The 27809-nt window shown below is 49.4% G+C and overlaps 1 protein-coding gene across 1 annotated transcript in view; it reads left to right on the top strand.

The window, feature by feature from the left end:
- The window catches only part of GRIN2A (glutamate ionotropic receptor NMDA type subunit 2A), a 520136-nt gene that overhangs the window by 348275 nt on the left and 144052 nt on the right, over positions 1-27809 (top strand). The window contains exon 3 of the mRNA XM_047839263.1: positions 22421-23013. Coding sequence (XP_047695219.1) covers positions 22421-23013 — 593 coding nt within the window. The remainder of the gene's footprint in view (positions 1-22420; positions 23014-27809) is intronic.

The raw sequence follows: 27809 nt of genomic DNA on the forward strand, positions 1-27809 counted from the left end.
TGCCCCTCAAGTAGCTCGCAGTCTGGTGTGAAAGTTAAGATATGCAACGATGCCCAAGGTGTAGTAAATACTCTTTCCTCACCTCCCTGTAATTCTTGATAGTTCATTTTGGCAAGAAGGTTTCCATCCCCTGGGTCTGTCGTAGGGCCAATTTGAGGACCAGGTGACTGAGAATCTGCTTTTAAAATAAAGATTCCTGGAGTGCCTTGGTGGCTCAGTTGGTTGGGCGACTGATTTCAGCTCAGGTCATGAACTCACAGTTTGTGAGTTCTAGCCCCACGTCGAGCTCTCTGGTGTCAACACAGAGCCTGCTGCTTGGGATTCTTTCTCTCCCTCTCTCTCTGCCCCTCCCCCACTGATGTTCTGTCACTCTCTCTCAAAGATAAACATTAAAATATTTTATTAAAAAACAAAATAAATATTTCTGTGACACACCGCAGGCTCTCATACCAGATAAAATCTATGGGAATAGGTCCCTCGGAGACCACGGGTAAAAATATGGAGGGGCATGCTGAACTTATGTGCACGAATGCATATATATGCCTGTGTGTGTGTGTGTATGTGTGTGTGTGTTCGTGCACGTGGCCACCGATAGGTGTGAGGAGTAGTCAGTAATACATTTGGCACCTTGCAATGTGGTGTGGCAACAAAGGTGGCTTTAGAGACCCAACACTGCCCAGTTCAGCAAGGGGAAGCTAGAGTCCCGGGGCAAGTCAGTGTTTAAGGCAGATGGACTTGGTAGGAAGTTCAGGGTAGACTGGATGACATAAGATGGCAGGTATGGTAACAACTAAATGTATTTGGAATTCATTGCATGCCAGGTGCTTTTGCATCATCGCCACCTTTGATCCTCCTAGTCTCCAATGCAGAATGTATAGTTGTTATCTCCATTTACACAAGAGGAAACCAAGGCACAGAGAGGTGAAGCAAGTTGCTCCCAGTCACCCAGCTTGGAGATCGCAGAGCTGGGATCCTACTATGCTTCCAGTGCAAGCGAGAGAAAAGACTCAAGAGGCACACACCATAAATGTCAAAAGCAAGCCAACGTGCCCTTTGGGGAGGACCGTCATCTCACTGGCAAGTGCCTCTCATGAGGGTGACCTGTGTCACGCGCTGGAACCCTAAGAATGTGGTTGATAGAAACCTCCGGGAAGAGGTTCAGGCGATGTTCTCCTGCCTGGGGCTCTAGAATGGTTCTCTGGCAAGGTTAAGAGAGGTCCAAGAAATACCTCTGTGAGCCACCCAGACCTTCTGAGTTGTCGTTGGTCACCTCGCTGTTGTCAACCTGCCCAGTTAAAGAAGACTTGGAATTGCCCCAACCCTTGCTGCCTTTCCAGTGGCTGGGATTTCTGGCTCCATGTTTGGGCACTATGCACTTGCATCATTCTAGTAATGTCCTGTCCCGTATCAACTGCCTCTCAGGGTCTGTATTTGCTTCATTTTTGCTGCTCTGGTTGCTCGGTATAAGCAGAGGACAACTGTGGATTGCAGTTTTGTTCCCGATAGGAGGCGTGAAAAAGAAGGTTCCTTGAAGGAAATCGCAGTATTGGATCCAAATGCTGAGGAGTGCTTTTAGAAGTGAAAAACCTTGTTCCTCCTTGGATGGCCCGTGAGGCAGGCGGTGGCTGTGCCGTGTGGCTCCAGCAGCCCCGGCTTTTCAGGGCTGGCCTGGATCCACCATTTGTGGTTGGACCCGGGGCAGAGCCTTTGATGTATCTTTCCCACTAGAACCACGAGGGTCTGGAGCCAGGTAGTTCCGACACTCCTAGCTGAGAACAGGTGCGGGGCAGGGAGCACGCAGGGCCAGAGTGACAAGCCAGTGATACTCCCACAGTGGAGAAAGTTAAGAGCGCTTTGCAATCACAGAGAAGCAGAGTGATAATAAGGTAATTAGCACCTTTTCTCCGATTAGCCGCCAGGGAATTCTCGAAAGAGATGAAACAGAGCTGTGAAAAGATCGTGGGCAACTGAGAAGTGAGAGAAAGCAAATAGCCTGTACTCTGTGCAGAAAGGAATCAATATATGTTTTAAAAGTGGAGAATGGATCTCTCCCACTGCTGCCCCAGTGGCTTCCTTTCAGACCCTCACACTTGCCTCCCACCGCAGGACCTTTGCACACGATGCTCTTTCTTCTCCTCTGTGCCTACATCACTCCTACTCCAGCCTCCCTTCCTCGGGGGTATCACTGACCATCTAGACAGTTCAGTTTCCTTCAGTGTGGGTTCTTCAAGCACCCTAAAGCTTTCCTTCAAATTATGAATGTCAGTACTGATTTTACATTCATGTGACTATTTGATTAATGGTTGTCTCTCCCTTTGAGACCATAAGCTCTGTGGATACAGATTCCATGGCTGTTTTCTTTCTTTCTTTTTTTTTTTTCCACCACGGATCCCCACCCTTTGGCACAGTGCCTGGCACAGAGATGAACAAATAATGGAATTAATTAGCTAAAGACACAGTTGAGTGATCTTTGAAGTTGGTGAAGCTGTTGCTATTTGTCATTCCCATGAAGAAACTGAGGCTCTGAGGATCAGTGAGATAAAGTGACTTTCCCAAGACACGTACATGCCTTATAAACTGGCATTTGTACAGAACCCTTGAGAATCTGAGATTTTATTCCTCTTTGCTTTAAACACGGGCGTCATGTTGCTTTTTGGTGAAAGTAGAAGTTTTAAACGTTTAGACGAAAACAAGCATACAACAACAGAAACGAAAGACAGACGACAGTGGATTCTGTTCAAGCTCCATACTCCAGGATCAGCTACACGTGAAGAAGGTCTGCCTGTTGCCTTTAACTGGCCTGGTACAAACCTTGGTGTCCTGGCCAGCAGCTCAGAGGGGCTAGTTCCAGCCCCAGGAATAATTTTGCAACTTAACCACCACTTTGAGCCAGAAAACCTTCTGAGGATGGTGCAACGACTTTCAGGAATGACGTGGAAACGGTGGTAGGAACCAACACCCAGTGGCTGCCTGAGATTCATGAGCATGATGCATAAGGTGCCGGAACTTTCTGCCCAAAGGCCATGCAGCCTGCTAGGCTTCCTGGCATAGGGAAGTTGGAGGTGGGGAAGGAATCTGAGTTAAGTGTCTTCCTTGGTGCTGTGTGACTTGAGAACCTAATTCACGTTGACCCACCCCGGGCAAGACTCCTCGCCTCATTCAAAACAAACCAGTCAACCAAAACAAAAGCAAAAATTGAATCAGACCCCTCTGTGTGCTGGGGATACAGTGATTAGTAAGACGAAGTAGAACAGATGAAATAAAACATCACACGTGGTGCCTGCCTGTCTGCAGTCAGTGTAAGTTCCAGTGGGGGACAGACGCACACACACACACACACACTCACACACACACACACTCACACACCCAGTCTCATGCACTCACTCAAAACAGCCTATAAATAAACGTCAATTAACAGCCACATGACGTGCTATGAAATACAAGAAAGAGCCTTAGGAGGGAGGAAGTTGACCTAACCAAGGAGGTCTGGAAGAGCATCTCTTAACAAGTGAGAATTTGGCAATGAAATAAAAGCTGAGTGAAAATGAGAAGGTGCCACCTGAAAGTGGGTTCGTCTCTTGGCAGAAGTGGGGCCAAAAGACACAACCAAGCCAGACCCTGGGATCAGGAAGTGGTTTGCGTGCAACAAATAGGGAGTCTACTGGGGATTTTTCCCCAAACGGTGCCCTCCCCCACGAACAACAAAATTGGGCAAGTTTTAAGGTAAAGATGCATGCACGTTCATGACGGGCTTGGCAACGGAAGTCTAGAATTGGGGCACAAGTCATCCAGTAAGTTGACAGAGTCCAGGTCCTGATGCATCAAAGTCCCAGGGATCTGGAGGGTCGAAATCCTGGGGTCCTGGTGGATCAAAGTCCTGGGGGCCAGCAAGAATTGGCATCATCAGTTCTCTGGCTCCGTTTGGTCCATTGTTTGCCCAAAGAGGGTTAAATCCTGCAAAAAAAAAAATGACTGCAAAATGTGTGTTGGGTCAATCTTTACTTTTGAAACAGCATCGCGAGTTTTATCACTGATTTATTGTCTCTGATATGGTTAGGGCATTTCCTGGCTTGGTAGTCCTGTTTGTTTTTACATTTTTCTGTTCCCTTAAAACCATTAATTCCTGAGGTCCATTTTTCTGCAATTGTAACATATCCCAGGAAGTTCCGCAAGAAATGTGCTCAGGCAAGTAGTGCCAGTCAGGCATCAATCACAAAATGTCTGGAGGTCTAAAACGACTTCTCTTATGTTAAGAAAACTGTGTCTCCTCTTTCTTTCTCCGGAAACCCCTGACCCTCTCTGCTTACAGAGGGAGCTTTCCAAGGGAAATGGAACAGCACGAGCACGAGGGGATGAGGGGTCATCACTGTAGTGCGAGAGGAGAAAGCAAGGCAGCATGTGGTCTGGGACGAGCCTACAAGGTGACAGGACTCGGACCCTGCTGGCACCTACAGGCCACACTGTAGAGCATTTTGACAGTGAGTGGTCAGTGCCAGAGTGGAGGTAAACTCATGGGGCCAGGAGGGTGAAACTCTCTCCTGATTCAGGCAGTAGGCTGTAGGGATTTGAGTGTCCATAGGATCAACACCAAATCCTTCCCCCATCCCGACCAGACAGCCTGCGGGATAAGGATCTCATGATCCCAGGTGAGGGAAACCACATCCCTCCCCACACTCCCGCATCGGAGTGTCGGGAAGGTAGTGTCCCTTAGAGGCAGAAGGCTCATTAAAACCCCAACTCTTTTTTCATCCCTGTGGTATCTCTGCTTTTCTGATTCGTGGGCTGAAAGCTTCGCCTGGCCAGGGATGAGCAAAACGAAGACAGTTGGGCTCTAATATCAGAACCGTCCAAACTCAGTCTCACGTGAGTTTCAGGAAAGGAGACGCCTTTGCGAGCTGTGAATGAGCCGATTGCCGGACGGCCCCTCGGTGTTCTGTCTGTCTGTCCTGTTCAGACGAGGAGGTGCTGGCAGCCATCAAGGAGACAGCCCCAGAAAGGTGATGCGGTGTGTGCGAGCTGGAACAAGCCGCCGCCTCTGCCCCCGAGGACCACTGAGAGGTGGTCCCCCTCTGCAGACCTTCCTCGTGCTCTTGGGAGCAGATCCCAGCTAGGTTGTCTGTTTGCCCTGTGAAGAAAGAGGGATGTCCAGAGCGAAGAGCTAAGGAAGGCTGCTCCTTCAGCATCGAAGGTGTATTGCGAGCGTACATTTCGGAATTAAAGAGAATCATTCGGTGTCCTTCTGCATGGAGGAAGCTACTTTCGGACTTTTTCTGTGTTTCCTTGCGTACGTTGCTTTGCCCAGCACAACAGGAAGGGTGTGGAGGACCTGGCGAACGGGAAGAGAGAACAAGGGGTGGGACAGCCGCCTGGCCCCCGTTTGAACCCCATGATCGAGAGGGCTTCTTCTGTCTCAGAATATCTTCGTGTTTGACAAGAAGCATGGTGCACGGTTCAGTTAGGAGGTGTGGGGGTTTCTTCTATGGTCTCCTTCCCTCCTGTGGGTCACTCTGAGGCCTGGCTTCTGTCCCCTCCACTCACGCTCCAGTGAGCCTCTCCCTGCCCCGTGCAGCGTCTCTGTGCTCCCGGACCCTCGAGACACCTGTCACCCTCTCTCAAACTCATGAACCCTGAGATCATGACCTGAGCTGAAATCAAGAGTCAGACACTTAACCGACTGAGCCACCCAGGGACACCCCCCCACCACCCCAGCCTCGGACCCTCTTGGCCCCCTGGCTCGCTCCCTCACCGAGCCACCACTCTTTGCCTGGCATGGTGCCAGGTGGCAGGGGTGCAACCATGAGGTAGGGAGCAAGGTGCGTCGCCTGTTCTCCACATTTCTAAGTGACATTGCCATTCACCCAGCCGGCCCCCTTGAATCCCCCTCTCCTCCACACCCCAGAACCCCCTGCCAGTCCCCTCAGTTGGTTGCCGAAGCCACTGGATGCCACCTGCTTAGGACCCCTGGACTCTTTCTCCTCTGCTTTGTCCCCATCACCACTACCCAAGTTCAGGTGTCTCTCCCTGCCCTGAGATTGCTTCGGTGGCCTCTCCGCATGCTCTTTCTGTCTCTGTTATTTTGTACTCAAGCCAGAGCTGTCCTTTCAGACAACAGAAATCTGGTCCCGTCACATCTCTGCTTAAAATTCTGTAAGGATTCTTCTCATCAACCCCAGAAAACCTTAGCTCCTTATCTTCCTTTTCTGCTCCCTTTCTGTGTCTCTCCTCCCCCACCCCTGCCTCCATACTTCTCTCACCTCCCTCCTTCCTTGTTTTCTTCTTCTCTCCTTCTTTTTCTTCTTTGTCTCTCCTTCCCCCACTTTCTCCTTAGCTGACTCCCCCCCCATCTCCTTCCAGCAAGGATTTGAGCATCTTCAACTCAGTGCCAAAATATTATCTACTAAGTTCCCTTATATGACAGACTCGACTACAGATACCTTGGATACATCAACGAGCAAATGATCAGACAAGATATTCCTGACCTCATAGAGCTTATATTCTACCAGGGACAACCAGACAGGAAACAGTAAACATGGTAAGGAAGCCATAGGAGTTATATGGAACGTGAAGGTGTTAAGTGTTTGAAACCAGATCCTATGGTGCTCTACATCTGGGCCAGAAGCACGGGCCTCCCCTTCGGCCCACCTCCCCCCTTGCCCCCCAGCCTCATGCTTCCCCTAGTCCAGGCATTTTTGCTTACGTTTCTTTGGCCCCAAGCTGCTTGCTGTTCTCTGTGCACGCCATATGCTTTATACTTCTGCAGTTTGCACACTGTCCCCTTTGCATGGACACTCTCTATGGGCCTCTCTGGCCTGTGCCCAGTTGCCTTCCATTTGGAAACAGCGAAGGGGTCACCTGCTCTGGACCCTTATGCCCCCTCTCGCTCGGTCAGGTGGACTCCCTCTTTCTGGATCCACCCCTGGTTCCCTGTTCATTCCCGGGTCTTGGCTGTCAGCCCTTCTGGACTGTGGGCCCCCTGAGGATGGGCCGAGCTCTGTGGCTTTGTCACCGAGTGAGTCTAGAAGGCCAGCGAGCTTCCCTCCCCTATCTCTGGTCTCAATTTTCTCATGTATAAAGTGGGAAGAAAGACAGCCATCCACGGGTTTCTCATGGTTGCCACAGGGTTGCAGCAAATACCGAATGCCTGAGGGTGACGTGTTGGGGTGCTCCCTGCCTCAGAGACTCTGAAGAAGGGGTCCCTGCCATGCCCAACGACTCTGGAGACGACGAACCAGCCTGAGCCTGCAGAGCTCCGCAGCCGACCGGGTCCTGGCCCAACGCCAGCCCTGAGTGTGGCCGGAACTGGAGCCCCCGGGGCTGAGCAGGAACACAAATGGGCCGTCATCGATTGTGTTTTCTTCCTTTCAAACAGTCATTTGGAACCCTTTCCAGAGGCTGCGCGTCACTTTGAATCCACATTGAATTGACATTCAATTTTCCCTTTTATGCCAGTTCTTAGGAAAACACTCAAACCGTCAATTTTTCTGTTAAAACCTCTCTCTTCCCACTCCCTGTTTACCATTTCCTAATGCCTTTTGAGCGCAGGGTTCAATGTGATGGTGAACTCAGGTCACAATGAGTCCATCCTCTTTTTCTGAGTTTCCAGCGGGTCCTGCTTCCTACTCGTTGGGGGAAACAAACGGGCGTAGCCTTTGGATGCGTGCGTCTGCGCATAGAGCGCAAGCGGACGCGTGAGAATGGAGTGTCGTCCTGTTCGAGGGGCCAGTGGCATCCATGTTTGGTCTCCTGGTCTTCAAGAGTATGAGAGATGAGCAAGCTTGATGCTCTTAAAATTCCTGGGTCTGTGTATGTTACGGGAAGCTCCACGTGCTGTTAGCTTTGTGGGGGAAGCGATTAGCACGCAGAATGTTATGTCCTAGTGGAATGGGGCCGATGAGAGGTGGCTAAATCTCTTGGTGTTGGTCTGGGGCTCGTTCTGCTATCTGGAAACATCCCTTTTAGAGGAAGAAGACAGTGAAGGATGATCTTGGGGCGGTATTTGAATATATGTTAACAGGCTCCCCTCCCACCCCACCACCCGCCCCGTTTAACCTAGCAAGCAGGTTAAAATTCATAAAGAGGAGGGGTGCCATCGCTCGGTGGTGGGGAGCGAATGCTTTGGGATCGAACAAAATCCAAATTAATGCCCTCGGACGTGAACACTGTCTCCTGCATGTGTTTGTACCAATGGTTAAATGAGACGCCGTGGGGAAGGCGAGGGCTCTGCAATCAACAATCTGGAGACAGCAGCCAGTGTGGGTCAGGCACGATGCTGACGGGCTGTGCACAGGGCTCATCTCATCCACGAGGCGGGTAGGTGGCGGTTGCTTTTCCTGTCTCTCGGCGGAGGAAACGGAGGCTTAACGCTGTTGAGTCAGTTTCTCAAGGCCACAGAGCTGCTATGTGGGAGAGCAGAGGTTTGAACTCAGCTCTGTCTCATCGCCAGATCAGTGTGCCTGCCACCACACCGACTCCCTTCCCGCGACTGCGGGGTCTGCGCTCTCTTGCAAAGCAGTTACAGCCCCCCTGTTACAGCGTGTGAAAGAACGGGAAGGGCCATGCCTGCTCGGTGTCCCCGTCCAGAGAAGGTTGTTGTCATAGCCCACTAAGTTGTAGGCTCCGCAGGGTCGGGGGTGACTGATGAACGCAAGGCTGCTCGGGGACTTTGGGTCTCTGGGGAACAGAGAGGTGGGTGGCAGTGTGCTCTCTGAAAGGACCCCCCGCCCCTAGGAGCTTCTTCCTTCCACCTGGTCCAGCGCCTCAGGCCACCATGAGGTCCAAGGGCTCCCCTTCACTCCAGGGAGGTCCATGAGGTCCAAAGGTCCCCCTTCACTCCAGGGAGGAACCTGGGAGAAGCCTCTCTAGCTTCAGCTTCAGGCTCTGCTTGCTTGCTTCATGGATTTTTTTTTTTTTTTACAGTAAAACCCATATAACGTAAGGTTTACCGTGCAATCCTGTTAAAGCGTACAACTCGGTGGCATTAAGTACACGGCCCGTGTGATGCAACTACCGTCCTATTTCCGGAACTTTTTCATCGCCCCCAAAGGAAACCCAGGGCCCGTCAGCCACGTTTCTCATTTCTGTCTCCGTCCCGGCCCCGGGCAGGCTGCACGTCCCGCCTCTGCGGTTCGCCTGTTCCGGTCGCGTCGCGCACATGGCGTCATGCGTTTTGCGTCTGGCTTCCTGTGCCGAGGAGAGGTAGCGAGAGGGGCTTGGAAGTGAGGTGTGGACTGGGGAGGGGAGCGAGATGCCCTGTGCTCACGAGAGCCCTGAGCAGTGTGGACGTCGGATCTGTTCCCTGGGTGTGGAGGGGCGGGGCCACCGTTCTGTCTGAACCTGCTGGAGTCCCGAGCTCTGGACAGCAAGTGGCAAGAGTGGAGACACCGAGGGATACGAGCCCAGCCTCCCCCGAAGTTGTGCATTTGTTTCCCGCGTTCAGATTGTCAGAGCTCGGGCAGGAGAGGATTCCTGAGATCCGCCTCCGGCTCCTTCGACTTACGCCCGCGTTCGCGCCACACGCAGGCGGCCACACGTCCCCGGCTCCATCCGCGCCCCTAACTCAGCCGCTGCTTCTCTCACTCCTTCCTTCACTCTGTCATTCATTCATTCATGCCTCCGCTTACTCATACCTTCCGCTAACGCGCTCCGAGCTCCACCAGATACGCGGAGCCGTGCCGGGTGCTGTTGCTGCGGAGATGAATTAGCATGAATCTAGTTGCATGGAGACAGATACTTAAATAGACACTCGGAATACCTGCTGACGAGATCGACGGTAGAGGCCTGGACAGCGTGTTCCGCGAGCGCCGTGGGGGTGGAGAGGGGTGGGGGGAGAGGACAAAAGAGGAGGCGGCCGCTCCACGTGCGGTGGGTGAGCTGGCTCGTTTGTCTGCACTCCGTGGTGCACGGGGCTCTTGCCTGTCGCCAAGTCCTGGCTACCCAGCACCCCTCCAGGTAACCAGAGTCCCACTAGGTCCATTTTACAGATGAAAACGTGGAGGTGCGGAGAGACTCGGCGACTGGCTCCAGCCTGCAGCCGGGCCAGAGAGCAGGAGAGAGGGCGGCCGTGCCCCGTGCAGTCCTTTGTTGCACGGCACACGGGCACGGACACCATCTGGGTGGCGGCCACCACTCCCCTGGTTCCTGGGTGGCTCCAGCTCTCTCCCGGGAGTGGGGACGGTTCACCCTGGGGAAGCCCCTCTTCCTTGGCTTCCCCATGGTAGGTTCTGACTCACAGGCCCCCACCGCCCCAAAGCCCTTTGTCAGGTGAGATACAGGGACTGACAGGCTGTGACACGTGGCTGTCTCAGCCGGGGAGGCTGGATGGAAAGAACCCTGTAGCACCACTCCTCCAAGCTCGGTCCATGGACCGGCATCTTCATTGCCACCGTGTGCTGAGTCTGAATCTGCCGTGGAGCAAGAACCCCCAGGGATTCCTGGGCTCATTAAAATAAGTAAGGACCTCTCGATAAGCCTCAACTTCCTCACCTGTAAAATGGGAACCGAAGCACTTCTCCCGAAAGGTCACTTTGCAGATTAAACGGCTGCAAAGCTCTCTGCTTAGCTTGGCGAGCCATCCTGGTTTGCCCAGCCCTGCGGGGCTTGGGGGTGCTAGGCTCTCAGCGTGAGCCCCGGACGGCTTGTCCACCTGCTGTCAGCTCGGTGCCCGGCACACAGTCAGAGCGGCTGCGGAGTCGTGTGTCCTTACTGGGACATTTAGGAAACACGTGGGGAGGAGCCACAGGAGGGCTCTTCGCGTTTGCATTAATGCTGCACTGGTGGGTGGTAGTGCTGTGGGTTTCCTTGTCGCCCGCCCGGTTGATTCTTTCGCGAGGACAACAACCCCCGTAATCCGAGCTCTCGTGAATCAAGCTCTTGATGTGCGAGAGCCACACATGCATTATCTCAATCACAACAAGCTCCTTCAAGGAGGGAACAAATTCCCTTCACTTCACGAACGAGAAAATGGAGCCTCGCAGGTACCCCATATCTTGCCCAGGCCTCTGACGTGAGTAAGAGGAAGGGGCCAAGGCTGAGCCCTCTGTGCCTTCAGTCATGCCTACAGACAGACCCCCAAAGGGAGAGGTAATTACCTCCCGAGGTTCAGCTCTCAGAGCTCTTTGTAGACATTTGTTAGAGAACCAGGGGCATTTTGAAGACATTACTACTCTGATGTTTACGGCCAGGGCCCGCCCCTCACAAGGGTTATGGGAAAGCCTGAAATTCTCCTTTTTCCACAAACAAAGCTGCCTCCTTCAGTCCGGCAGTGGCCCTCTGAGTGTGACAGCCAGAGACGAAAGCTTAACAAACAGGACCTGTTTGTGTGTTCTCCTTGCTGCAACAGCATAGCGACAAGCGATTATTGTTGGTGGCAACTTGTCCTGTCTTTCGTCTGGGTCATGGCAGCGGTGGCTGTCAGAGTCCCCAAGCGGGAGCCAGTCTCGGTGACATATTAAAGGAAAAACAGAAACAAAGGAAGGATGAAGGGCTCACGCAGGGAGGAGGGAGCTGTGTGGGGAGAGGCAGCTGATCCTGGGGAAAAAGCGCAGGTCAGAGACAGGAAGGGTGACAAGCGGAGGGACAGCGTAGTTTTGTAATCCAAGCTCAGAACGAACGCCGTTACTCTCCCACCTTTTTTCCTAGCCAACGTGATGTCAGCAATCATTGTTTGCCAGTGACAGAAAAGCTCATTCAAACGGGCTTAAGCAAAATGAGGTGATTAATTGGGACATGCAATGGCAACGAGGGTGCGATGGCTTCAGGTGTGACCGGAACAAGATGCTCACCAAGCGTATCAGGACTTGGTAACTATCTTTCTGCTTCGCCTTTGGCGCTCAAGATGGTGCATGGTGGCCAATGGCTGCCAGAAATCCTGGCTGAGCATCCTTCCAGGTTCAAGTGTAACAATAAGAGAAACGTCTTTGCCCAGTCACTTTTTCCAGAAATCCCAAGAGTCACTCTGATTGGACCTGTTAGGACACATTCCTCCCCCTGAACTGATGGCTGACACTGTGGGGTTTGGATGAGCCAGTGGGTTTGGCTGACGGCTCTCTGTGGAAATTCACTATTAACCGGGAAGGGAAGAAAGGGGATGCTCGGTGGTTGGAATAACAGGTGCCCGTCACGTGTCTCAGAGAGGCTTGTGCTTCTCTAAGAAAACAAACCTGAAAGAAAGGGCTTCTGGTGCATAGAGCAAGGCCGGTAGTTCAGTCACGGTTGGGACTGGGAAAAAAAGAAAAAGAGATGCCCCATACTTGGGTTTATCAGCAGCTCGGAGACCTGACTCAGTGCTCATTGGTCTCTGGTCAGGTAGAATCTCCCTGTGGCTTTCTATGTGAGTGGCTGGACCCAGCCTCAGACAATCCGTCATCACGAATGACCCGGTTTAGGAGCCTTGAGTCAGACACTCACCCGCAGGTTGACAGAGCACCGGGTGAAGCCAGTTTGGGCTTTTGCTGTGTCCTTGCACAGAAATAAGAGCCTCGGTCTCAGCAGGTGTCTCTTCTTGGCCAGGCTGCTAACAATCTAGAAAGCAGGGCTGGGTCCCAGAGCAGCAATCATCGTGTGGTTCTGAAGCATGTAGAGGGTGTTGGGCTGTCCCCAACTAGTTGCAGTGGGACTCAAGGAATGCATCTCCCCATGCGTTTGTGTATTCTCTGTGTATTCTCTCCTCTGGCATTGCATCACTTGCTAGAGGAGGAGCCTGGGTCTGGATGACGGACTGGGACTGGGTCTGGAATGCCCAGGCAGACATGGGAGTTCTAGGCACACCATTGGATATTAGGGTACCAGTTGACTCAACAGTAGATCGTTATGTGCAAACAGTTCTGTGCCTCACTGTACCATCCATGTAGGCTCCTCTCTTGGCACAGCTCAGAATTACAAAGGAAAGAATTGGGCTGCCTCACATGAAACCCCCACACCCCCAGGTCATCTCCCAGCTTCGCTGCCAGAATGCACCTCCTTGGTGCATTTAGTAGATGAATTGTTTGGAGTGAGACTGACCTGGGAATTAAATCAGACCCCTTACCATGATCTTCAGGACATGTGCTGTGTGATATGGTCTCTGCCTTCTGCCCTCATTCATCTCTCACCTTTCTCTCTCTCTGCCTCGCTCATTAAACTATAGCTGTTTTGATCTTCCTTCTGTTCCCTGAACTTGCCAAACCCCTTCCTACCACATGCTGCTCCTTCTTCTCAGATGGCTTTCCTTACCCCGCCCTGGCCCTCAGCTTTGCCTGGCTGACTCCTGCTTCACATTCTTTTGATCGGCTGCAGCGCGGCGGACCGGCAGATCTAAAGTGGTGTTCCTCTCCACTCCTGAACTGTTACATCATCTGAGTTTCTTGAAGTTATTCTGTGTGTCAATGTCATTCTTTCTCTTCTGTCTGTTCCCTTGAGAATGCAGGGACCATCACTTTTGGTAGCCTCTTTCCCTAGATTCACTCGCCTGGAACAATGCCTGGCACATAGCTGGAGTTTGTTCAATCCGTTGAATGGATGAAAAGCAATCAATAGATGAATGTTTCTGGAGCAGTGGGTTGCTCAAATGCATAAAGCACTAGTCTCTCTCTTTCTACCCACGGGCAACCTTGCAGATGCAGAATGATGCTTCCAGTTTTATCCCCAAAGTAGCGGCCCAGTGCCCTGAGGGTGTTAAGAGGGACTCGGAAGGACATTGTGCCCTGCCCTTAAAAATTCTAGTCTGAGGAGCCGGGCAAGATGTGTGCCTCCCAGTAACTAGGCAACCACCCACCAGTCAGGGCTGAGGAGTGACGTGTAAAGGCAGAGATGCTGGAAATTCACAAGTGGGAGTGCTAAGGACTCCATGATGGATGTGGGAGTCGTGGCTTGATGGTCAAGGCCGGCATCTTCACCACAGTCATGGCCAACTCAGCCTGACCAAGCCCTTCCTGTATGCCAAGGGCTTTATGTACATCACCTCACAAAATATGTGCAGCAGCCCTTTGGGGTGGTGACCGTTAACGTCATTTTCCATTTCTTGGATGGGGAAACAGAGGCTTGGGTGAAGGAACTTTCTCGCATTAAGAAGCTGTTCCTGGGGTGCCTGGGTGGCTCAGTTGGTTGGGCGTCTGACTTCAGCTCAGGTCATGATCTTGCAGTTCATGAGTTCGAGCCCCGCATCGGGCTCTGTGCTGACGGCTCAGAGCCTGGAGCCTGCTTCGGATTCTGTGTCTCCCTCTCTCTCTGCCCCTCCCCCACTCATGCTCTGGCTCTCTCTGTCTCTCAAAAATGAATAAATGTTAAAAAAAATTAAAAAAAATGCTGATCCTGCTCAGGCTGTCCGCAAAGCCCCTGTTCCTCCTACACACCCCCTGTTCCTTGTGGTTTCTCTGTGTAGAAAACATTTCCCCCTTGAGGGCATCATGACACAGTAAAGATGGCTCTGAATTAGGAGGTGAGAGACCCTGGGTCTGTTGCTGAGATCCCACTGATTTATGTGAAACTTGAAGCAAGTCATTAAGATTTTAAAGCCTGTTTCCTCCCCTAGAAGATAGAGGAAGTGGACTCAGAGGTACAAAGTCTTGCTGAACATAAGCATATTCTGGAGAAAATACATGTTTTAGACAAAGATTCTGATCCAGTGGGGGTGGCCCGGAGCCCAGAGATCTGAAGGCCTGAGAAATTCCCCAAGGGAGCACAGCTACAAGGTTGGATACCAGACTGAGATTAGCGTCTTCAACCCTGCCTGCACATTACATTCGCCCAGGGAATTAAAAAATCCCAGACCCTATCCCAGACCCTATCCCGGACCAAGTCAGTTGGCATCTTTAGGTGTGGGGCTGGTGGGGGTGGGAGAGCACTAGCTTTGAGATGTGGCTTGCGTGCCTGAGAAGCCATAGTTAATTTTATTCAGTTCTTGTAAAGTAAGGCTGAATTCTCACCTGCAGCCAGTAGGTGCTATACTGGAAGCCCAGGCTAGGAAGAGGTTGAAGACTTGGTCATTCTAGGAGGGTCCATTCCTTCCTCCATCCCCAACCATAGAGCTCATCTTAGAATTTATCTTATGTGTTCCTCATTTCCTGCAGCCCAGTGTGAGAGCCTAGTGCACAGTCTCTGAGTTAAGATTGGAGTGTCTGTCCTGGTCTTCAACCCAGAGCCCAGCAGCCACCCTAGTTGGGAACCCACCAGTCACCAGACACTTGAGATTCAACTTCTCATTTGAAGAGAGAAGGAGAGAACAGAGAACGGTGGTGTTAGGTCATTTTAGAAGAATCATGGTGGATTGGCTTCTGGGAGAAGCAAAATGGGGGACAGAATGGAAATGATGAAATGGTGCGATGAGCACAGGTTGCTGATAGAGGAGTTCTGTGTTGGTGGGTGATGGGGCGAATGTGCTTTTGGGAAATGATAGCCAGAGGGAGGAAGATTTCCTTTGGTTTTCCTTCCGAGCACGCATTCGTTATCTTCATTAGCTCACTCAGCGATTCGTCTTGTCACGTGCTTATAGGGTACCCGACCTTACTCGGGGTACTCAGATGGATGCTAAGCCCCAGACCTTGAGTCCAAACTGTGATGGGGCTGTGTGTGTTTTTATTTTATCCTGAAGGTTGTGAGAGCTGCTGAAAAAAATTTAAGCAGGAGGACATCATGCTCCAGTTTGAACTTTATAAAAAGTAACTAGAGCAGCAGTGTGGAAGGTGGGTGGGAGAGGGACAGGACTGGGATAGGGACTCCACACAGGAGGTTCTTGCTGTTGTTTGAGAGAGAACCACCGTGGGACTGGAACATGAGCACGTGTAATAGGGAGAGGAAAACGAAATAAACCTGTGGGGTGATAAAGAAATAATGGTTGCCTCTAGCTTGAATGGTGGTTACCTGTTGTACTAAATGTGAGAAGAGATCCCTCCTATCCTGAAAGGAAAAAAATGAGGGATAAAACACAAATCACGAAACAGTTCAATAGGTAGAGGTTGCTTGGAATGAAATTTTGTGTTTGTGAATCATGAAGCTGATGTGTTTTGGGAAATGGTACCCGGGTATGGTTTCCTCTCTTAGCCCCAGTCTTCTGCACCAACTGATTGCCAGTCGATGTGAGATCATTGGCAATGGTTTTCCATTTCTGGGGCATTTTCTTTTCTAGTTGGATGCCTCAAAAATGATTAAGTGGTGGTTATTTACACCCCCCCCCACTCTTCTGTTTCCTATTCTGCACACCTGAAATCAGGGTGTCCTAGTAGCTAAGCATCCAAATTCTCCATTCAGACTGTCTGGTCTTGAATCCTGGCCCTGCCATGTACCAGCTGTATGAGTTTACGCAAGTTACTTTTCTCTCAACCTGAGTTTTAAAAATCTGTAATACAGGGATAATATTAAGACATTTTACTACATGCTACGTTGTCCTACATATTGCATATGCCCAGTAAAGGTTAGCTGTGATGTTGGCCATGATGATGGTAATTCGGGTAAGGAGGAGAGGGAGATGGATAGATGATGTGATGATGGATGATGATGGTGGTGATGGTGGATTATGATGATGATGGTGATGATAGATGGTGGTGGTGGTGATGGAAGAGGAAGAGGAAGAGGAGAATGGCTGATGATGGGATAGAGATCCTCCAGTGGGACAGAGCTTATATGTATGTGAGAGTGCTACTCTTCTGAATCCTCAGGCTTTTCACGTCTGGTGCCTTTACAGAAATAAAATATATTTAAAAGCTCAGTCCATACACAGTAAGAGTGGCAGAAAACACATCAAGGCTCACCAGGACAGTCCTCTACCAAGAGAAAGAAAATCCCCAAGGTGTCCCTCTGAATGTTTGCTGGGTCACCTACATCATTATATTTTGTTTGTTTTGGTACCCAAAGGAAAATAAGCTATGGAAATGTGTGCAGCATTGACAACAGGTGACCAATTCTCTCATGCCTCCTAGGAATGAACTTCCTGCTCATTTATTTCCTCTCCAAATATATATTGAGCCCCTGCTATGTGTCAAACATTGTTCTAGGCTTTGACGATACTAACTTGGATACTACTCATGCTGCCATTGAGATGAGACCAAGGAAAACAAACCATTGGAGTTCATATACTCAGATCACAGAAATTCAGTTTCATTTGGACTGGCATGGGGCAGAAGCAGTGGTTTTTTGTTTGTTTGTTTGTTTGTAACTCTTAGGTGATTTTCCTATGCAGCCAGGAGTGAGAGCCACTGGTGTGTGTAAGGGAACTTTGAATGACATCTTGCAGTAACAAAGCCGTTGTCAGCATGGCACCATGTGGATTTGAGGGAAGTCACTTAACCTCTCTTCCTGTGTCTTAATGAGAAACGCCATCCGTGAGGGTTATAACCACTTACAATACCTCATCCCTTGGGTTGTTAGAATCGAACAGCCTTTGTGAGTGGGTAACTGAAATGAAAGTTGGTGTTAGACTCCTATTAAACATCATGCCTTGATACCCACGGTAGTCAGGTCTTCCCCTGAGCACTCAGCAAGCTCTGGAACATTCTAGAACATTAGATCAGGAACTCTCATCTACCACACCCCCTGCCTCCCTCGCTCTGTGTTTAAAACAGTTTGTTCTGTCTTCAGCAGAGCAGTGAGCCCGGGGAGAGAACTGCTTTCGCTTCAGAACCAAAGTGGGTGTCTGAAATCTGTTCCTCTCCCCCCGCTGCACACTGCCGAGGAAGCCGGTGCCAGAGGTGGTCAGAGACGGATCTGTAGAATCCGAAAAGGACAGGCTGAGTGATGGCAGGAGGTGGTAGGAACAGGAGAGACAGCCTCTGCCGTTCAGGTAGGCAGCGGGAAGAACGTTCAGGGCCTTGAAAAAGAGGGCAGCATTTGGCATATCAGATGCCAGGCCCTGGGAGTGTGGCCAAATTCCTCCATCACCTCCTGCCAATCCATAAAAATACCTTTGAAAAATCCAGAGCCGAACGTGAGCCTCTTCAGTGTCTCACTGTGCAGTTCTATCTGGCAAATAACTTCTCGCTTACATTCCTCCAAAAGGTATAGAGTGCCTTTGGTCCATAACGCGTTCCGGAGTTTCAGATGCCAGTGGAAACCATAGTGGTGTAGGGTAACTGTGGGAGGTCTATGAAGGACATGAGTGATGGTTTCTCTCCAAAGCATGATTCATCACCGTGAGGAAAGACAGTTCCTTCTCTTCATGCAGCCTCCTTGGGCTCAGAATGAGTGGGCTGGTTTGCAGAGGGGAGGGGCAATGTGAAGCGAGCATGTCAGTAGATCCGGACACACCAGTTTCTGAAATAGGATCCGGTCCCCTTAGGTCTCTGGCACAGTCCATGTTGTCTAGAGCACTGAGGACGATGGAGAGGAGTCCCCAGCCTATTGGGGGCAGCCATAGATGAGTCTGTCAGCCTGCCAGTTCAGCCCTTTTTCATTCTTCATGGCAGCCCCCAGCCCCACCCTGGGACGGTGCTTATTATACCCACTTTATGGGCAAAGAAACTCGGATTGCAGAAAGTTTCAGAATCTACCCACGGTCACACGGTTGGTTAACGCAGAGCTGAGACTTGAATTCAAGTCCAGCAAACCCGGGGGCCCATACTATTTCAGCTATAGAGTTTGACTGTTGTGCATAAAGGGGTAGGCTGGAGGGTCTGTACTTAATGTGATGAAGGGTCTAGGGGAGCCATTGATGCCATAGAGGAGACAAGTGGCACGATTAAAGCAGCGTTTAGGCATTTCAATCAGGCAGTCATGAATGCGGTGAATTGTTGGGATGTCCAAGTCCAGAGTGGGAAGTGGGTAGCATAAGCCCCTGATGTGAAATACCAAGAGTCCTGACCCACGGGGAGAATAATAGTGACATCTGTTTGTTGAGCACTTGACATGTGATGGCTATTGCGCTGGAAGCTTTTATACAAGGAGGTCATTTAATCCTTGCAGCTCAATGGGGAAGTGCTGTTGTCACCAACAGTGTGGTGCAGGGGTGAAAAGCTTGCACCCAAAGCAGGCAAGCCCGATTCAGTGCCTGTATGACCCTGCAGGACTCCCTCTACTTCTGAGTCTCTCTTCATTTGTACGATGGGCATAATACCATTACCAGTTTAGGAAGGTGGTTGGGGCTAGGATTAAATGAGATACTGCATTGAAAGTGTTGAGCCACGTGACTCTCATAGGCTAAGTCGTTCTGGCACGTTAAGTGGTATAATTATTGGCATTGCCACACCCATTATACAGATGTGGAAACTGAGGCTTGGAAAGGTGAAGTGATTTTTCCCAAGGTTACAATTAGAATTGGTGCCGGAACAGCGTGACCCCGGAAGTTAGACTGTTTTCCGTCCTGGGGTGAAGACGTTAATGGGGATCAGAAGAGGGTAACAGGAGAGATTCAGCTTGGACTAAAGCACCACAGGACCAGGGACCAGGGACGCCACAGGCAAAGGAGCCCTCACATATTTTTACACAGACGGCTATGCCAGACAAGCTCCCGGCTAATAGACTGCTGTCCTATAATCTCTCTCTTTCATGAAGTTCACAAGGCAGCCATACCCTCCTCTCTACATGGAGAGCCAGATGAGTCTGCATTTGCCCACAGCGCATGGAGCAGGGGTGCTGGTGCAACCCCAGCACCACTGGCACCCCATCTAGCAGGTTGGATCTCCACCTCTCCACCAGTACCGGTTATCCCTAGGAAGTGTGTGTATACATACGAATCATCTCAGAGATCCTTTTTACTGGGTTTCAGCCATGCTCTTAGCATATGCCCTCCTGAGATCTTTCTCCATTCCTCGTGTGCTCACAGGAAGGTGCTGATCTCACTGCCTTGTGCAGTCATAGTGTAACCCTGCTGACCAGCGTCCTTGGAGCATCTTGGTTCCATGGGAATTATTACATACCCTTTGTAATTAAGTTTGGGACTTCCCAGTCCCCTCCCAGGAAACACTTGGCAGTGCTAAGTTTGGTGGCTATAACTGCCTTGGAACTTCACTTCTGTGTCTTCTTTTGGTTCTTTATGTTGTCGCTGTCTTTGATATTTAATGAGGTTCCCTGGACAGCTGTTGAGCCTTGTAGGACTTCTCGATTCCTCTTCTGATCAATGAAGGTCACCCTCCACTAATTTCAGACATTGGATGGAGGAGTAGTAGGTTGGTGGTGTTGAAAGATTTTAATTTCTGGGCGTGACATTGAAGAGTAAAAAAATGCAAAAGCTCCGACGTGGACTTCTCCCGTCTGGCATTATGTTTAAACCAAGGACATTCCTCTTAGACTCCATTCACACTGTCATCTACTCATGCATTCCTTCATCCTCCATTTACTGATGGGTCATGTGCCAAGTCTTCCACTGGGTGCTGGGGACAGAGAGATGAGGACACAGCAGAATCTCTGCCCTTGAGCCATTCAGTCTTGTCGAAGCACGATTTAAGACGTTTAATCAATCCACGAACATTGGATTTCTCCAAAAGCTACTGTAGGGAAAAAGATAATTATCCAAAGTCTTTAAATCTGTTACCCACTTTAATTGATTTAATGAGGTAAAATTCATAAAACTGTACTGTTAGAAGGAGCCCAGAGGCATTTATTCCTGTGTTTTTTCTCTCTGCCTTCAGGCCACATTGCACTTGAATTATCCCCCAAACTCATGCATTTTAGAAAAGGGAAGTATTTCGAAGAACTATGTAGTTTTTGGCCCGTTCAGATAAAACTTTCTATTCTGTGGGCACCCAGGGGGAAAACTCTGCAGACTTCTTAAAGGAGTGCCATGCACAGCTACAAGGTATTGTTTGGAAAGACGAATGGAATCATCCACTCTTAATACACTCACACATGCACACACACACACACACACACACACACACACACGCACTGGAACCCCTGTATTCATAGTTTTGAGGTTAATGCGTATGGTAACCACAGAATGGAAAATGAAAACATGGCTGCAGTATAATAAGGACCCCTTGAGAATCCTTTTAGTTCCCTGGGGTGGGGGAGGGGGAGGAATCTATCTCAGCACTTGTCAAATTGTGTTTTGCTGTGACACACAGGCATACCTTCTGTTTAGCTGGCATCTTTGTGCCAGGCCAGCCAGTCAACAGCATGGTTTCAGCATCTGCTATCTGTAGATCTTCAATGATCCCAAGAAAGTCGTGGCTGTGTTTTGGAAAGGGGGCTGGCCGTGGAACCAGAACCTGAGTTCATTTTGAGCCTCATTTCCCCCTGCCAATAACACCACCTTCATAGGATCTCGTGGGGGATTTAACGAGTTAAGAGGCATGAAGGTGGTTTGTAAATGACATAACCGTAGGCATCGCCTGCCTTTTCTAAATGGAAGTATGTTCTCATGATCAGATCATGACTTGGGGAGATGCTAGGACTATTAAGGGGCCCTTTAACCCAACACAAATGGCCATGTCACTTTCCAGAGTAAGAGCATCCAGCAGCTCCCTCTTATGCTTGAATAAGGTTTCAGCCTCTGAACATATCCCTGAAGCCACACATGATGGGATTTCTGCCAAGCCTTTTCACCATCATCTCATCTCCCTCCTACGTCATGAGCCATAATGATTTATCTCCAGCTCTTAGAATAGCCAAGGTGTATCTGCAGGTCTCCGCTGACTCTAATGCCCACTCATTTCCCCTCTTCTTCACCCCGATACTCCTTCGGCATCTCCTTGTGCCTCTCTCAGCCTCTAGTCCCTAGAAATTGTTCTTCCTCAAATTCCCGCCACATGTACAAAGGCAGAGACCCTGTCTTTGTCTGTCTTATATATCATTGTTTCCCCAAGTTCTAAAATGGTGTTGCTGCATAGTTAGGTAAGTGTTCAGCAGATACTTGCTGATTCACATAGACATCCAGATAGATGTCCACCTAGCATTTATTATACTTTATATTACATAGGAGTCTAGAGTCCACATGACAGAAATCCTACTCAAAGTGGCTCAGGTGAACTTGGGAACTTGTTGGTTCACACAGCCAACAGGTCTAGAGTGAAAGTCTTTAGGCATAGCAGACTCCAGGTGCTCCAAGTATGTCATCAGGACTGTGTCTCTGTGTCCTGATGTTGTCTCCCCTGAATTCATTTTACAGTCCAGAGCCTGGGGCCAGATAGAGTTCATTGTGTTGAAGCCACATGGGCCCAAAGGTGGGGGTGGGGGGCAGGTTGTGGAATGAACTAGAGGAAAATGAGCTGGAACAAATAACAGATGTCCTTCAGGCACCAGACTGTGGGCTCCCCAGTTCAGAGTCTCTGTCCTCTGTGTATTCCTGGCATCTGTTCCCAAGTGTGGCATATAGTAGGTGCTCAAGAATGTTTGGGGATGAATACGTGTGTGATATGTTTTCCCTCCCTTCTAAGAAGGCATTTTTAAAGCCTATAAAGACAGATGGTTATATATAATCCACCTTCTGCCTCATCCTCTGTTTTGCTTTTTCTTTTTCTTTCTTTCTTTCTTTCTTTCTTTCTTTCTTTCTTTTTTTTTTTTTTTAACCTGTTGGCAGGATCCGACGTCAACCTTCTTCCAATTTGGAGCGTCCATCCAGCAGCAAGCCACGGTCATGCTGAAGATCATGCAGGATTACGACTGGCATGTCTTCTCCTTGGTGACCACCATCTTCCCTGGCTACAGGGACTTTATCAGCTTCATCAAGACCACAGTGGACAACAGCTTTGTGGGCTGGGACATGCAGAACGTGATCACCCTGGACACTTCCTTCGAGGATGCAAAGACGCAAGTCCAGTTGAAGAAGATCCACTCTTCCGTCATCCTGCTCTACTGTTCCAAAGATGAGGCCGTTCTCATCCTGAGTGAGGCCCGCTCCCTGGGCCTCACTGGATATGATTTCTTCTGGATTGTCCCCAGCTTGGTTTCTGGGAACACGGAGCTCATCCCCAAAGAGTTTCCATCAGGACTCATTTCAGTCTCCTACGACGACTGGGACTACAGCCTGGAGGCGCGAGTGAGGGACGGCCTGGGCATCCTAACCACTGCCGCGTATTCCATGTTGGAGAAGTTCTCCTACATCCCTGAGGCCAAGGCCAGCTGCTACGGGCAGACGGAGAAGCCGGAGGCCCCACCACACACCCTGCACCAGTAAGAGGGCCGTCTTTGCTTGTGTCCCAGAATGGGACCAGTGTTTTGTTGTTTGTTTGCTTCTTTGGTTGTTGAAATACTCAGAGCAACACATACGTACTTACTGCTGGAAATGTGCGCTGACGGTAGGGAGTGTTGTGCGTGCGCTTACGGGACTTGCTTTGTTCCATGATCTTAGTCTCTCCTCCCCTCACCCCCCGGCTCATCTTTTGTTTTTAAGTTCCATCATGATGCGTTCTCTGCAACCTTCTGTTTTTACTCAATGATACACCTTGGAAACCTACATACGAGACCTGTCTCCATATCTATCTACGTATCTCTCGATCTATCCATTTTCTATCTATAACTGTATCTCCAGCGTGCATGTGTGTGTACATATGCATGTATTTTTATATATAGATATATACACATATATGAATATATGTACAAAGATGTATATATATACACACATACGTATGTATGAATATATGCAGATACATATGTGGGTGTCGATATACATACATATGGGTGTGTGTGTGTATTCTTTCAAACCTGTGCACATTACCTCTCTCAATAGAGATACACCATGGTTTGTTTATACAGTCTCCATAATGATAGAAATTCAGGTTGTTTCTGATTTTTCTTTTTCCATCACAAACTAAACCACAGGGATCGCCCTCCCACATGTCTCTGTGCACATGTGTCAGGGTTTCTCCAGGGCGGATTCTCAGGAGTAGAACTCTGGGGTCACAGAGCACACACATTTAAAAATTGAAGTGTCTGTTGCCAGTTTGTCCCACAAAGTAACTCTACCAATTTATATCCACGCAAGCAGTTTGTGAAGTCACCAGGCTTCCCACATCCCCACCAACATGTCACAGTTTGGGAAAACTGCCCACGCTGGGTGTTCCATCCTCTGTTTGAGTCTGTGTCTGAATTTCTTCCCTTCTTGTGTCCTATTTTTGTAGGTCATTGGAAATCTTGGCAGATACTGCTTTCGAAGCCTCATTGTATTCCATCACATGGATGTATCCTAATGTATTCAACCACTCGCATCTTGGTGGACGTTTAAGTTCGGTGTTTCTCAGGAGTGTCATTGTTCCTTGTGACCCATCATTATGGCTTGGCTGTTGACATTTAGAATGATCACCCCTGCACCCATATTGCATGCTTTTGCCTGACGTCTGGTGATTTAATCCACTCTCCTTCTGTACGTAATGCGTGGTGTAGTTCTGTGGTTAAGGGCCTGGACTCCAGGCCTCGATTTATCAGGGTTCAAATCTTGTCTGGCCCACTTTGTTTGCCTCAGATAACCATTTTACCTTTCCGCGCCTCAGTTGTTCATTGCCAAGTGGTGATGGTAGCATTGCTTCCTAGGGGGTGCTCGTCAAATTTGAGCGTGCATCCGAATCACCAGGAGGGCTTGTTAAACCACAGATTTCTGGGCTCCACACTCAGTCTGTAATTCAGTAGCTCCAGGGGCCACGGGAGGTGGGGGGACAGAATTTGCAATTGTAGCAGGTTCCTCGGTGCTGCTGATAGTGCTGGTCTGGGGACCATGCACTGAGAACCAATGTTCCATGGATTGTCCTGAGTATGAAATGAGGCGATGCGTGAAAAGTACTGCTTAGCACCGTGCCTGGCCCCCAGTGATTACTGACTACCTGTCAGAATGACCAGTGACGTTGTTTTTGGTCATTAGAAATGACAGTAGGCAGACCAGGTAGGTTTATTACCAGCAGAGTAACATGTCACTCCAAAGTGACTCTGGGAGATTTTAGGACCTTGAATCTGCTACAGTGCAGGGATTATCTCTGAGTCCAGAGGTGTGCACGTGTGGAAAGATTATACATCTTTAAAATTGGTATACACAGGGGCGCCTGGGTGGCTCAGTCGGTTAAGCATCCGACTTCGGTTCAGGGCATGATCTCACAGTCTGTGAGTTCGAGCCCCGTGTTGGGCTCTGTGCTGACAGCTCAGAGCCTGGAGCCTGCTTCAGACTCTGTGTCTCCCTCTCTCTCTCTGTCCCTCCCCTGCTCATGCTCTGTCTCTCTCTGTCTCAAAAAAATAAAAACATTAAAAAAATTAAAAAAAAAATAAAATTGGTATACACATGGAAAATAAACTCTTGAATTAAGAAATTGTGGTCCTTCAGAATTTCCCCTTCCCCTCTGATTCTCTCTTTAGCCATCCTGTTTCTCCATTACCGCTTTGAGCGTTTGGAAGAATTGCCTAAAGATCAGGAGGGAACTCCGGGAAATGAGTATGAGGCCTGGAAGCCTCTTACAGAGGCAGGATTTCTGCCAGCGCAAACACGAGGGCTGGGCTAATGAGTACTCACTTCCCATCAAAAATGCCCTGCAGCTGGAATATTCAGCAGTGTATAATTTTGATGAAAACATAACTCAATTTTAGGGCAATTGAAATATAATGTATACAGGAAAAGGAATTGGAGAAGGATAATTGTCAAGACATACAGAGCTCCTTCGAGTGACCATCCTGAATTCTGTTCCTAAAAAAAAAAAAAAAAAAACCACTGCTGTGAAATGCTGTCATGCTGTTTCTAGGAGTTATGTTTTGAATGCAGCAATTTTTGTAGATGGTGCTTCAGCCCCAGAGTAGTCATGGATCAAGTGTGGTAAGCCGTCATCCACTGCCTGGTGTTTAATGAAACCTCTCTCCTTCCGTGGACCGCTGGCGATGCTCGCCCTGTGTGTGAGGCTGGAATGCGGTGCAAGCAGTGGCTTCTTACTATACTTGTCCACTGTCACGGTGTTTCTTAAACTCATCCAGGCCAGAGGAGCAGTTTGCCAGGCAACGGAAGGGCTGGGAGCTGGAGAAAGCCCCCAAATGGCAGTTTTTCAGAAACGCATTAAGGACACCATTCTCTTCTCCTCTATCAGTCATTCCTTCCTTCCAATGGAACCCATGCTAGCCCCCAAAATACACACAGGAATGAAGACATAACTTCCGTCCTCAAAGAACGTACAGTGTGCTGAAGAAGGAGGTTTGCATTGCGACAGACTCAGGTAACAAGGGCTTTTTTAAAAATATGAGGGAAGAACAAAAAGCTAGTACAGAGTCTGATGAAACACCCACCCCAATATGTCACATTGGTTTCAAATTTTTAAAAGAAATACACATTACCGACCACGTAGCAGTCCTGATATACCTCTCCCGAGTCCCACTTTCTTCCTTTTCTCTCCCTGGGAGGGAAAAACACTGCCATGAACTTGGTGGGAATCCAGATCTGTGTGCATGTTTTTACTTTTAGTACAGACGTCTCTGCAACCTCAGACCCAAGGCACAGTTCTTTCTAATGCACATGAGTGGTGTTTGATATGTTCCAGTTTCCCTTACGTCAACCTTGTGGTTCAAGATGCATCTCTGAGGACCTGTGTCCTTCTAGCATATTCATCTTAGGTGCTGTCTTGCGTTCTGTTGTGCATGTAACTATTGCATTGTTTAACCATCCCCCTCGGATGGACATTTAGGTTGGTAACGTAAGGGAACCTCAGTGTCTGTAGTCGAGTTGGAATCCCAGGACTCTCCAGTTCAGGGTTCCGCAAAGCATCCAGTCACCAAGTAGGTGTCATTATTCCCACCACATAGTCAGGAGGATGCAATAACTTGGAAGAAGTTCGGATAAACTCACATGGATGGCTGTCGTGCTACATTGATGTGGGGATCTGGGGTCCCTCTTTGGTTGAGTGTGCCATCTTGGAACCAGTTACACATGTCCCTGTGTGGTCTTCAGGGATGTGACTTGTAATCTCCTACCCAGAGCTTGCGTTATTAGGACACTGTAACCATGACTTCTTATTACTTGGGACCTGGTAGAAAAGACTGCTTGCTCAGGATGACGTGTTAATGATCTTGCCGTGGACCTGTTTCTGTCCCTGGGATTTCAGGGGGAAAAAAGGTGGGGGAAAGGGGGAAATGTTCTTTATGTTTAATATTCCTGGTTTTACAGAAGGCACTTTGAAAAGAGCAGTCAGCATTTTATAAAGTTCAAAAATAGCTCAGCCATGTTATGTAACCTCCTCCTTGCTACTGCAAAGTTATTAAACATCTGTCCCTTCACCAAGCACAGAGCACGTCACTGGTAATTCCTGGAGCTGTGAAGGTAGAACATTACCTGTTCTGCTGGTGTGGAACCGAGGCTGTTCTGTCCAGTCCTGTCCCAAGAGTCCGTCCAGGCCTCTGGTGGATAGGGCCCTCTGGGAGGCAGTGTGGCCTCAGGGTGAAAAGTCTGGCACCAAAGCCTGGGTTTGAATCCCAGATTAACTCTTCTAGATCGAAGGCTTTGGACAAGTCCCTTAATTCCTCCAAGGCTGCCTCCTGAGACATAACATGGGGACAAGAGAAGTATTTGCCTCTTAGCCCAGAGCCTGACATATGGACTGCAATCTATACGTCATTACTATTATAATATAACTTGTAGATACAGAACAGGTAGTGGAACAGATGGGTCTGTATGCCACAGTCCACAGGATTGCCACTGATTCATTCCCCACGGGGCATTTAGTCCCTCTGTATGCTAGACACCAATTATCCCTGGATGGCGAGACAGAGAAAGCCCCCATATAAATATTGGGTCAGGCAGTGTTCAGTGTTGCCATTTGTGACTTGTCTTTGAGGCCTAAGGGGCAGTGCAATATCTCATAGCGGAGGCTCGTCTCACTAGGTTGGAGGTACAGGAGGAAAGGGATGTCCTTCTGGGGAATCATAACACCTAAGGAGAAGTAGATTGGGGTTGAGATGGCTCAATGTTTGCTGACATTTCCCAAACATCTTTCTGGTAGCTTTTTTTTTTA

Source organism: Prionailurus viverrinus, chromosome E3, assembly GCF_022837055.1.
Source record: "Prionailurus viverrinus isolate Anna chromosome E3, UM_Priviv_1.0, whole genome shotgun sequence".
Lineage (NCBI taxonomy): Eukaryota > Metazoa > Chordata > Mammalia > Carnivora > Felidae > Prionailurus > Prionailurus viverrinus.